The sequence below is a fragment of the Pristis pectinata genome, chromosome 6, assembly GCF_009764475.1.
Source record: "Pristis pectinata isolate sPriPec2 chromosome 6, sPriPec2.1.pri, whole genome shotgun sequence".
Taxonomy (NCBI): domain Eukaryota; kingdom Metazoa; phylum Chordata; class Chondrichthyes; order Rhinopristiformes; family Pristidae; genus Pristis; species Pristis pectinata.
The window spans coordinates 49,310,059-49,323,792 of NC_067410.1; the positions used below are offsets into that span (position 1 = coordinate 49,310,059).

A 13,734-nucleotide genomic window follows, 5' to 3' on the forward strand; every position below is an offset into this window, starting at 1 on the left:
ATGTGCTGGTCATGTTGTTACAATGGTGAATATAGCTGGAGAGGTAAAAGCACGGGTGGAAATGGGGCACAAAACCATTGGTGTTGTTCATAATTACATGAAAAAAATGAGAATGTGGCTGAAGAATAATTAAGGTAAAGACTTAGTTATTATTGATTTCAATTTAGTTATGTTTTATGAAAAAATTGATGTGAGTGAGGTTTAAGAAAATATAAACATTGATAGAATATCCCTCAGCCGAACCACAATAAACACCAAAAAATTCAAGCTCTATTTATAGCTTTGCAGAAAACATGAGTACAATCAAATGTTCATCCTACTATATATTTGCATCATTGATTTTATCCATCAGAAATGTAGATCAAGCAGCTTGTGGCCCTTGTGAATGACTCTGCATTACATACCCGAATCCAGCTCAGACTGTGATAATCATAGAAGGCTTCATACTGACTGGCCAGTTCCCGACAGAGAGGGATCCCATACTCCCAGCACTAAACAAAAAAATAAACAAAAAGTCAATTCAGTGCAAATATAAAAATGCTTAAGAAGGTCATCACTGAAACAAAGGTTAGTTCTGCCAGTGTTCCTTTACTCAAGTAATTCACAAATTGTGAAAGCACAGTGGGCCTGGAGTGGGCTAACACTATCCGAGCAGCAAGCCTGAGCTCCGAGAATCTAAGTAACTCTGTTCTGCACTGTGCAGGGCCTGGCCAATTGATTGGGAGCTGGCCTCCTCTCAGATGTGTGTACCTGGGATCACACTAGTTGAAACCACATGCTTCCAGAGAGCCAGTTTGGTTACTCACTAGTCACCAGAAGATTTGAAGCAACAATCTTCAGGTGAATCAGCATTTACGGCTGGAGTCAGGGGAGGAATTGTCGTGTTTCAGGTTGAAACCCTTCATCAGGATACCAGAAGATTTGGGCTGATTGCTTAGAATTTCAGAAGTTTTAACTTTAGCTAATAGCCTTTTACAAGTGATTTTAACAAATGCTTTCTGAAAGCCTACATTAACAACATCCATTGATATTCCTCTGTTTGTCATCTGTCATTTATTTGTTGGTTCTTCTGAACTAGTCTGGAGCTGAGTATCATTTTTACTTACTAACTCATTCTGACCAAGGGCATCAAGTAAACAGAACTATTTATTGTGGTAATTGGTCTTCAACAGAACTGCAAACCCAGTGCAAATAATGTCACAAGCTATAACAATGTGACTAATTCTCTTAAGGTAGCAGCAACCTTAAGTTAACACTTCCTTTAGAAGCTACTGTACTGACATACTCTTCAAAAACTTCAGTCAGGTTCATCAGTTATTACTACCATTTTGAAATGCATGTTAGCTCTTCATCAACTGAATATTTTCAAAGCATTTTTTTCTGAACTTCAGTAATTTAATAGCATTGGATGTTAGTTGAATTTCCCTAGTTTCCTCTCTCTGCCTTATGTAATAGGCAAGTAACAAATAATGTGATAGTGTGCAAGTGCCAATAATCTGACTTAGTGAAACTGCTTGAAGAATAAATATTGCCCAGAATTCTAGGTCGAACGTTTGTGCTTTCATCAAAATAACACCAGAGGGTCTTTTGTCTATCTGAGGGGTTTGGGTGGATTTAAGGTCCCAGATGAAGGGTGAAAGATGACAGAACAAATCAATTACAATACTACATAGAGAGATAATCTGGGGAATTGAATAATGAAGTTGGTTAGAGTCAAGAGGTTTCTCTGCAGTATAGTTTGAAAAGCTGGCACATGCACACAGAAAACTAAGACCGACTCTGATGATGAGATTCACCATTGCCTTCAGTGCACCAGCACAACCTTAGGCCATCTTTGGAAATGGATGAATGAAGATCAAGACCTCAAATCCAGCACAAGCTCAAAGGTTACTGGGCATTAGTGATCCCAGTCCTCCTGTACATTCTGGAGTCAAGAACTACCCAAGGCAAGCTGTTGAGCCTAATATCAGAGGTGGGAAGTTATTGGAGGGGATTCTGAGAGACAGGATCTATTTGCATTTGGAAAGGTAAGGACTGATTGGGATTGTCAGCATGGCTTTATGCACGGGAAGTTATGTCTCATGAATTTGATTGAGTTTTTTGAAGAGGTAACTTAGAGAATTGATGAAGCCAGGGTGGTAGATGTTGCCTACATGGACTTCAGCAAGGCCTTTGACAAGATTCCCCATGGTAGGCTGGTCTGGAAGGCTAGATGGGATCCAAGGTGAGTTAGCAAAATTGGATACAAAATTGGCTCGGTGGAAGGAGTCAGAGGGTGGTAGTGGAGGGTTGTTTTTCAGATTGGAGGCCTGTGACCAGTGGTATGCCGCAGCAATCAGTGCTGGGTCGTTTGTATTCATCATCTATATTAACAATTTGGATGAGAATGCAGGAGACATGATTAGTAAGTTTACAGATTACATCATAATTGGTGGTATGGTGGACAGAGAAGAAGTTGTAACAACAGGATTTAGGTCAACTGGGAAAGTGGGCAAAGGAATGGCAGATGGAATTTAACTCAGACAAATGTGAAGTGATGCATTTTGGGAAGTTACAGGACATACACAGTGAATGTCAGGGCTCTGAGGAGTGTTGTAGAACGGAGAAGCATAGGGATCAAGTACATAGTTTCCTGAAAGTAGCGACACAGTTAAACAGGTAAAGAAGGTGTATGGCATGCTTGCCTTCATTGGTCAGAATGGATGTTGTCAGGGCTGGAGAGCTTGAGTTATAAAGAGTGACTGGATAGGCTTGGACTGTTTTCCCTGGAGCGAAGAGGAATCTAAACTTAGAAGGCATAGGCTTAAAGTGAGAGTGGAAAGATTTAAAGGGGCAGGTTTTTCACATAGAGTGTGGCAGGTATATGGAACAAGCTGCCAGAGCTGGGTACAATTACAACATTTAAAAGACATTTGGGCAGCTTCAATGGAAAGGGAAGGTTCAGAGGGATATGGGCAAAATGCAGGCAAATGGGACTAGCTCAGGTAGGCACCTTGATCAACATGGTTGTGCTGAGCCAAAGAGCCTGTTTCCATGCTATAAGATGGACGCTAAGATACTACCATGCTGTCTCTGCAACATCTTCCAAATCCATTGACATCCTGTCCCATCTGTGGAAGAGTCAGCTTTTCCCACAGAGGCTTCATCAACCACCTTAGAACCCATGGAATGTGGGCAGAGAAACAGCAGATGGAGTTTAATGTGGACAATTGTGAGGTGATGCATTTTGGGAGGTCAAATGCAAGTGGAAAGTATACAGTAAATGGCAGGACCCTTAGGTGCATTGATATACAGAGGGATCTTGGGGTGTAAGTCTATAGCTCCCTGAAAGTGGCAACACAAGTGAATAGAATGGTAAAGAAAGTGTATGGCATGATTACTTTCATCAGTCAGAGCACTGAGTATAAAAGCTGGTAAGTCAAACTGCAACTGTATAAAACTTTGGATAGGCTGCATTTGGAGTATTGTGTGCAGTTCTGGTAACCACGCTATAGGAATAATAGTGGAGGCTTTGGAAAGGGTGCAGAAGAGGTTCACCAGGATATTGCCTGGATTGGAGCGTATTAGCTACAAGGATAAACTTGGATTGTTTTTTTCTGCAGCATCGGAAGCTGAGGGAGACCCAACAGAAGTTTATAAAATTATGAGAGTCATAGATGAGGTAGAATCAGAGTCCTTTTCCCAGGGCGGAAATGTCAAATACTATTAGTCATAAATAAACTCTTAATGTAAAAATATTCTTCATTGATATTTTTAAAATTTCTAATGGATTGTAAACTTATTTTCATATAGTTTAAAGTTCCTGGTGTGTTTAGAAGCTTTTTAGAGTACATTAGCTTCATAATTGAGTCTTTTTCAGTCTTTCAACTTTTTTGCTAAATACTTTTGATGTTTCTGATGGTCTCTGAGTCTGTTTTCAGTATTTGACAGCTTTGATAGCACTGGCTTTGTCTGCTGACAAAGTCTCTTCTGTATTTTGACAGCAGGGTGGCTCTGAACACCCTGCATGACCCAATTATGATACAGAGAGCCCTCCCAGTCACGCCATCAAGAATTTCTCACAGAGGTTTCTGGATGTTCCCACTAGGATGTTCATAAATTTGTTTCAGAAGCAACCACAGCTAGCTGACTGCTGACTGTTTTCTCTATCACTACTAATGCCAGCATTCAACTGCTGAAAGGTGCCAGCAGCACTAAGCAGAAGCTCTGGCACTCACCTTCCCCTTGTTGAAGTAGTTGATAACCTGGCGACACAATCCTTCCTTGCGCTGCCACTCATTTTGTGCTGGGTAGTGCAGAAACTCCCGCAAGGGTCTGTCCTCCCACTGAAGCAGTTCCCAGTACAGCATCAGTGTAAATGCTGCCTCTAAAGGAGAGAAAAACAAATCAATTCAAGAAAGCATGGAAACTAAGAAATAGTCTACATTATCATAAAATTAATGAGATTGTACTGTATAGTCTTACACATCTCTGAGAGATTTGAAGAAATAATTAGGTCTCTCCCCTGCTACACTGAAGATGCCAAATGTAAATTCCTGAGGTTCTGCCAATCCTTGAATTTAGTTGAAAGGAAAACTAGCTGCAAGATGCATCACATTAACACAGTGATTTTTGATTCCCACTTTTCCATGTGAGAATTGTTGTATTATTTGTTCATCTTTTGCTCTCAGATGTTCCAAAGTCCCTGTCATGTCAGTAAGATTCTATAAAGTATGCAGAAGCTTTGTTCTAATCTACTTCTTGTTAGTGTGTAGCTGTTCCTCTTGATGGCGTCATGAGGTAAGGCAGGAAGTTCTAATTTGAATGGATGATAGAGCATTACAGCCAGCCCAGTGCATGAATTTCCAGCAATGTCTCAAAGTGAGCTACCTGACCCACCTGATCGTCAATCTTAATTACGCACTACATAGAATTTCTGAGCCATTGGGGAAGGACATTTTATTTTTTTTCTTACTGCTTAGAGCCAAATCAGCAAAGTACAGGACACCAACAAGGGTGAAAAAAACATGAGGGACATGAAGGCAAAGCTATGGTCCAAGCAAATTGTCAAGCACATTTCTGCATAAAGAACAGAATTCTGCAACTTACTGAAAATTACAATAAAGAGGATTTGAAAGTATCCATTTTATTGGGCTACTTTCAGGTTATTCTAACGATGAAAAGGTGACAAGTATACAATGGAAAGATAAAACAATGAGTCATTATATAAATCGACTTGTTAACTGTGCCATTGGAGTCACTATAGGACAGAAATTAGCGCATTCAGTTTACACTTAATTATCCAGGGTAATAGAAAAGAGCATCTCCATGGATAATGCAAAGACACAGATGATGCAAAGGATAATACAAAACACATTACAACACACAAAAGGACATAAAATGTGTTGCATAATAGTTTATTAAAACTCTCAGTTATGTTTGGTTGTTTGAGAGTTATAGAATACAGCATGGAAACAGGCCCTTCGACCCATCTCATCCATGCCCACTAAGATGCCAATCTAAACTAGTTCCATTTGCCTGCATTTATCCCATAGCCCTCTAAACCTTTCCTATCCATGTACCTATCCAAAGTCTTTTAAACGTTGTAATTGTACCTGCCTCTACAACTTACTCTGGCAGCTAATTCCATATACCCACCACCCTCTGCGTGAAAAGCGATCCCCTTTCAATCTTCCCCCTCTCACCTTAAACCAATGCCTTCTAATTTTATACTTCCGTACTCTGGGAAAAAGGCTGTGACTATCTACCTTATCTATGCCTCTCATGATTTTATACACCTCTGTAAGGTCATCCCTCAGTCCTTTGCTCCAGGGAAAACAGTCCCAGCCTATCCAACCTCTCCTTATATGTCAAGCCCTCCAATCCAGGCAACATCCTTGTGAATCTTTCATGCACCCTCTCTAGTGTAATCAAATCCCTTCTAGCGTGGTAACCAGAATTACACACAATATTCCAAGTGTGATCTAACCAAATATCTGTACAACTATAACATGATATCCCAACTTCTGTACACATTGCCATTGTTGTTGGAGGCAGGCATGCCATACACCTTCCTCACCAGCCTGTCTACCTGTGTCGCCACTTTTAGGGCACTATATATTTGTACCCCTAGGTCACTCTGTTCAATAATATCCCTAGGACCCTGCCATTCACTGTGTACGTCTTGACCTGGTTTAACTTCCCAAAATGCATCACTTTGCACTAGCCTGAGTTAGATTCCATCTGCCATTCCTCCAGCCACTTTCCCAGTTGACCAATATCCCATTGTAACCTTCTTCATTGTCCACTTTTCCCATCATCTCATGCATTCCAGGTATCTTCTATAAAAATTGTATGTCTCTAAGAATTGCACTTTATTCTGCATTCCGTCATTGCTTTTCCCTTGTACTACCTCAATGTACTGATGTAATGAAATGATCTGTATGGATGGCATGCAAAACATAGTTTTTTATTGTACCTCAATACATGTGACAATAATAAACCAAATTACCAATTTATCAATATAATACTCCAATGTATTATCAACATAATACTCCATTCGCCAGAGCTTTACCCAGATACTTAACATATCTATATCCCTTTGTAATATCCTTCCATTCCCTTTGAAATTTACATTATTACCTAACTTCGTGTCATCAGCAAATTTAGCAACCATATCAGTCTCTTTAACAAGTGAATCACCCCTTCAGCTGGAAGGATTGGTTGCATCCCCGGATGCTGGGAAGGGAAGAACCAAAAGGGCAAGTGCTGCATCTTCTGCAATTGCATAGGAAGGTACCATGAGAACAGAATGGGTGTATTTGGTAGGTCAAATATGATGGCAGAATATAGTCTTAATGGTAGGACTCTTGGCAGTGTGGAGGATCAGAGGGATCTTGGGGTCTGAGTCCAAAAAGCGGCTGCGCAGGTTGACTCTGTGGTTAAGAATGCAGATGGTGTATTGTCCTTCATCAATCGGGGAATTGAATTTAGGAGCCGAGAGGCATTGTTGCAGCTATATAGGTCCCTGGTCAGACCCCATTTGGAGTACTGTGCTCAGTTCTGGTTGCCTCACTACAGGAAGGATGTGGAAGCCATAGAAAGGGTTCAGAGGAGATTTACAAGGATGCTGCCTGGAATGCGGAGCATGCCTTATGAAAGTAGGTTGAGGGAACTCGGCCTTTTCTCCTTGGAGCGATGGAGGATGAAGGGGGACCTTATAGAGGTATATAAGATGATGAGAGGTATTGATCGGGTAGATAGTCAGAGGCTTTTCCCCAGGGCTGAAATGGTGGCCACAACAGGACACAGGTTTAAGGTGCTGGGGAGTAGGTATAGGGGAGATATCAGGGGTAAGTTTTTTACTCAGAGAGTAGTGAGTGCGTGGAATGGGCTGCCGGCGATGGTGGTGGAGGCGGATACGATAGGGTCTTTTAAGAGACTGTTGGATAGGTACATGGAGCTGAGAATAATAGAGGGCTACGGGTAAGCCTAGTAATTTCTAGGGTAGGGACATGTTTGGCACAGCTTTGTGGGCCGAAGGGCCTGAATTGTGCTGTAGTTTTTTCTATGTATGTGGAGATGGAAGTGTGAACAAGGGAGTCAAGGAGGGAACTGTCCCTTCAGAATGTTGAAAGGGGAGAGACGAGGAAGACGATGAACTGGAGGTAAATTCACTGAGTGAGTAATACTGCACAAAACAGCAGAAGAAGGTGATAATGGCAAAGCTTATTTCTTGGGGAACACCCTGATCCACCTTATAAAACTGGGGATTTTGACCTCTTAAGACATGCAGTGCCTTCTGAACATTAAATGTGGTTATCAAAAAAGCTTGTGGTAAAATAACTTTATCGATTCTAAGGGTAGTCTGTGCTTCACCCATGGATATTCAAAATGCTACCAAGCCACACAACGTTCAAAAACACAATGTATTCATTTTATCCAGTTGTAACAACCTTAAGGCTTGATTAAATATAGCTGCAAAGTTTGGTGTCAGTGATCTTGTTGATGTGATTAAGCCTGTTGTCATATTGTCATGCTGAATAAATGAACCATTTTTTGGCTGGCAGATCTGTTAGCTGTTTCAAGGATTGTACTGGGCCTTCGGCTCTGCACAACTTATATCAAAGATTTAGGTATCTAAGTTTGCTGATTCTACAAAACCAAATGGGAAAAAATGGGCTGTGAGGAGGAGACAAAAGCTATAGATAAAGTGAATGAATCAAACTTGTAGCAGATGGAGCATAATGTCAGAAAATATGAGGTTATTCACATTCATAGGAAAAACTTGTAAATGTTGGTGTCTGGTTCATGAGACAATGAAATATGAAGGGTCAGCATGGAGTCCAGTTTCAAAGAGTATTGCTTTAACATACTATGAAACTTTTCATTTCCATGCAACTTGTAACAAGTTTACTGACCCTTACCTGTGTAATTATCAGCCTGTAGATGCATGTCACACAGTTTATGGATATAACGGATATACATCTCCTCCTTGTTAATCTCCGATTTGTAAAAGTTCTGAAATAAATGTAAATTTCTGTAAACACTTGAGAATCAGAGCTGGAACATGCTAATAAAAAAAGGTAATCTTTCAGTATTAGTCACTGCCTATGATCCTTTAGATCTCTAACAATGTTGCTTGAAAGTCTTACTTCGTTTGATGCTGTTATATCCATCTTGGGAATGTAGGATGGGACTGCGTATGTGGTAGGTTTAGCTGGTATGTAACCTGAGTTGTACTTAACCTGGCAATGCTTGATAGGACTTTGTAGGGATACCTTTATTCTGAACCTAAGCCATGTTTTACCTCATGGAGTGTTTGATGTGACTGTGTTGAGGGAGTTTTACTCTGTATTGTACCTTCTGTATGTGACGGTTCTGAGGATACACTATCTTCCAACAAAGTCATGTTATATAAGTAATGAGAGAGCTTTATTTTACATCTGACTCACAGCATATCTGACCAAGAAATGCATGTTGCTGACACTTGGTAGTGAAATTGGAACTAAATTCTCATTTCTCTATTTGGTGAGTAAAAAAGAAATATCCCCTTAAACAAAGAGAAATTTAAATGCTTACCAATAAATTAACAGTACAGCCAATCTTCTTATTTTCAGCATCATCCCCTTTCATACAATCCCTATGGAGAAATAAGGAACTTGTACTTAGGAATTCTATTTCCATAGATACAAAAATAGTGTCATTTTATAGGATTTATTAAAAAGTATACTGGATTTCTGTAAAGATAATACACATTTCTGCATGGAGTCAGACTGAAACTGTCACTGCAGAAATGAACTGCCTCTATGTATCATTACTTCCCCAAAGTGCCATGAGAAAGGAATTGGACAGCCAAATACCAAGATTCAGATGTTGTAGGGAATTGGTCGATTGGTATGAGATAGTGGGGAACAGTTAAAACTTGCAGTTTTTCACAAAGCTAACTCTTGATCTCATCAGCTTGAACCAAGATAAAGAACACAGGAATGGGAATAAGTCCTTCAGTCTCTTGAGTCTGCTTCACATTCAGTTAGATCATGGCTGATCCGTTACACCACTCTTTACCTTCATGTTCTCACCAAATAAACTTCCAACAATCTCAAAAGTGGCAGTTCGAAGTGACCCAGCATTCAAGGTCTTTTGGGTGAGAGAGTTCCAGATTTCTGCTAAAATCTGTGTGGAAATTGCTTCCTGTTGTCTCCCTTAAATGGATTTACTCAAATGTTGGTAGAGATTTGGCCAATGGAAGGCAGGGAAGATTGGCGCATAAAACCTGGACTGTTGCTTTGCTATAGTGTCCACCGCAGAATAACAGTGAAATGCCAATAAAAGAATTAGTCTAGGCTGCAACTCAATGCACCACTTGAGGACTGCTGCATTGCTCAGAAGCCCCCATTGGTTTGAGAATTGGTTTATTACTGTCACACGTACTGAGATACAGTGAAAAGCTTTTGTTTGTCTGTTATCCTGACAGATCATTCCATACATAACTACATCAAGGTAGTACAAAAAAGGGGAAAAGAAGTATTACAATTAGAGAAACTGGAGTGCAGGTAGACAAAGTGCAAGGGCCATGGCGAGGTAGACTGAGAGATCAAGAGTTCATCTTTATCGTACAGGAGGTCCATTCAAGAGTCTTATAACAGCTGGAAGGAAGCTGTCCTTGAGTCTCATGGTACTTTTTATCAAGCTTTTGTATCTTCTGCCCGATGGGGGGGGTGGGGGGAGGTGGTGGAGGAGATATTGGCCGGGGTGGGAAAGGTCCTTGATTATGTTGCCTGCTTTCCTGACGCAGTGGGAAGTGTAGGCGGAGTCAATGGAGGTTTATGTGGTAGACTGAGCTGGGTTCACAACTCTCTGCAATTTCCTGTGGTCTTGAGCAGAGCAGTTGCCATACCAAGCTGTAATGTATCCAGATAGGATGTTTTCTATGATGCATCTATTAAAATTGGTAAGAGTGTTCGGGGACACGCCAAAATTCCTTAGCCATCTGAGCAAGTAGAGGCACTGGTGTGCTCTCTTGGCCATCCCCTGTGGCTGGACTCAGACAAATTGTTGGTGAACTTGAAGCTCTCAACCATCCCCACCTCAGCACTATTGATACAGATAGGAGCACGTACTCCACCCTGCTTCCTGAAGTCAATGACCAGCTCTTCTGTTTTGCTGACATTGAGGGAGAGGTTGTTGTCTTGACACCATGCCCCTAGGCTCTCTATCTCCTTCCTGAACTCCGTCTCATTATTGTATGAGATCCAGCCCACTATAGTGGTGTCACCTGCAAACTTGTAACTAGAGTTAGAGCAGAATCTGGTCATCCAGTCGTGAGTGTTTAGGGAGTAAAGTAGGGGGCTGAGGGCGCAGCCTTGAGGGGCACCAGTGTTAAGGATAATTGTGGAGGAGGTGTTGCTGCCCAGCTGCAGAGGGGGGTGCTGAGTCCTAGATCGAGGAGCCTGGAGATGAGTTTGTTTGGAATTATGGTATTTAAGGCAAAGACACTTAACTGACTTCCTGTCTGTACCTGGTCTGTGGCTCAGGTGGAAATAATCCCAGTTTACTATTGGAAAAGCTTAATTTCTCTGGTAGTGTATGGCCAATGTTTTACTCTAAACTATATTTCCAAAAATATATTTTATTCACAATATATGGTAAAATACAGTCAGGACATTTCTTTGCCTACAATTATTGTACCACCTTTCTTTTGTATATGTGCACCAACTTTCCATCAAATCTTGGGGTATTTCAGCTGCAAGTCCGCCCAACAACGTACTACAGCACACAGTATACTGCAGTTGACTGTGGAACTCCTACCTAGCGCAGTTTCACACAATAAACTACTTGTTTGGATTGCAGTCAACTTGGCTCACTTTGTAGCACCAACTGATGATGGCAACTGCCCTGGCACTGCTTCAGATGGATATCATGGCATTTGAACTGTGGGTATCACAGAAACTGCAGCAGTTAAAGAAGGCAGATCATTGCACTTTCTCAAGGGCAATTGCAGATAGGCAATAAATCCTGTCTTTTCCTGCAGCAGTCTTATATGATCTATAAATGACAGCAGTCCCGCCCCAGGAACTGGACAATCATAGTCCAGTGTATCACTGATGGAGTTCTGCACTGTTGATCTGAGAGACTAATCTGCTTGGATACTCAAAACAGATCCCAATGCAGTATTTGAAGAGGAGCAAGGAGTTCTACTGAAAACAAATTAACTAATATTTTATCTAATTTTCTTTCTATACAGGAAAGGAGCATGTAACAGTTGAAGAGTGAAATACACTCGGCTGTGCAGCACTGCCTTTAACAATAAAGGATCATGATGAGATCCTGGAAAAATGAAGCACTTCCCACTGTACTTCAGGAGCCACCTATCAGAGAAGGCAGGCACCAATGATAAAATTCACCACCACCTTTGATAAGCCAGCACAACCTTTCAGTGACTGTGAAAAAGAGTGTTTGAAGATACAGATCTCAGACTTGGCACAAAACCCACAGCCTATTGGGCAACAGTGATCACTGCAATCCTATATACTTCTGAGACATGAACTATATACAGCAGGCAGCTCAAAGCTCTGGAAAGATACCACCAATGTTATCTCCACAAAATCATCAAAATTCACACCAAGGATAAGCCAGCTAACATCAGTATCCCTTCTCAGGACAAATACACTAGCACTGAGTCCCTAGTTACAGTCAGTCAGCATTGTTGAGCCAACCACATTGATTGCATGTCCCATACGAGTCCTGAAACAGACACACTATTCCAAGCTGTGTCATGGGAAGGGATTACCAGACAGATGGTGGAAAAGATTCAAGGACATGCTCAAAGCTTCCTTAAAAGAATTCCCACTGATTCTTGGGAACCTCCAGCCCTTGACCAGTGAATTGGAGAAGGAGAATTTGGGATGGTAGTCAGAACCTCAAGGCCACAGAAGCCCAGTGTAAGCTCTGGAAGGACTGAACCACCGCACAAGCTATCCATCAAGCACCTCCTGCCCCATCTGTGGAAGAGTCTGTTATTCCCAAATTGCTTTTCTTCTCAGCCAACTCAGAAGCCATAAATCCGGAGTGGAAGCAAGTCATCTTCAATCCTGAGTGACCACCTAAGAACACACCATAACATATCACACTTACATCCTGTCATTTTTAAGGGACTAAATATGAAGGAGACTCCAAACTACACTATGGAGACATAAGAAAGACTGCAGATGCTGGAAATCTAGAACCATGAACACAAAATTCTATAGGAACTCAGCAGCTCAGGCAGCATCTATGGTGAGAAATGAATGGTCAACGTTTCGGGCCGAGACCCTTCACCAGTCCTGATGAATGGTCTCAGCTTGAAATGTCAGCTGTTCATTTCCCTCCATAGATACTGCCTGACTTGCTGAGTTCCTCCAGCATTTTGTGTTCATTGCTCCAAACTCTACTATACAGGATACTGTAGTGAAACAGAAGTAGGACACTTCAGGGCCACAAAGTAAGCTGTTGTTTCAGGTGTCCTGCTTGCCAGGATGAGCTTACCCCAGAAACCTCATAGAAGCCTTTGAACTGCTTCATCCCCAACTACCAGCCAACTCTCAGCAGTTCTAATTGCCATCTTCCCCTAGGCTTTCCGATCACTGACCATTTGATACTATTTGAGTTATAAAGCCCCATTATAATAGTTATTACATTTGCTTTTCCTTTTATTCTTTGAACTGGGCATCATTGTTAATGACAGGATTTATTTGTCATCTGAATCCCTCTATGGCTCAGTATCAAATTTTGTTTGACACTTTAATGAAGAGCCTGGGAGAATTTTACTTCTAAATGAATGCATGCTACTCAGACCAGGGCAAAATATCCATGTACTGCACTCAGTTATTCCACTGGGCTCCTCATCTGCACATCCTTTTCCTCAACATTACTGTTATATTTAAATCATGACTTTTAAAAAAGCTTAATTTTCTCTGCCCCATAGTTGTTTGTGATATATTTATTATACAATGCTGACTGAAAGTTACTTATGACTAAAAAGTTACAATAACTTGGATAGAATATGCAGAAGTGGTAGATTAATCCAATCCAACCAAATACTGCCCATATTTCTCTCAATTTCACCAAAGTTGTTAGCATTTTTAGAATCATAGAGTCATTCAGTACAGAAAAAGGACCTTCGGCCTACCACCTCCACACCAACCATTGCACCCATCTATACTAATCCTATTTATCTGCATTAGGTCTGTAGACTTCTATGCCTTGGCAATTCAA

General features: G+C 41.1%; 1 protein-coding gene across 3 annotated transcripts in view; it reads right to left on the reverse strand.

Moving 5' to 3' along the window:
- Positions 1-13,734, reverse strand: part of dock3 (dedicator of cytokinesis 3) — an 822,502-nt gene that overhangs the window by 76,174 nt on the left and 732,594 nt on the right. For all 3 annotated transcript variants that reach the window (XM_052017225.1, XM_052017226.1, XM_052017224.1), the window contains exons 36-39: positions 9,061-9,121; positions 8,406-8,499; positions 4,218-4,366; positions 405-491 (exon numbers count right to left, since the gene is read on the reverse strand). In XM_052017225.1, the coding sequence (XP_051873185.1) occupies positions 405-491; positions 4,218-4,366; positions 8,406-8,499; positions 9,061-9,121 (391 nt within the window). The remainder of the gene's footprint in view (positions 1-404; positions 492-4,217; positions 4,367-8,405; positions 8,500-9,060; positions 9,122-13,734) is intronic.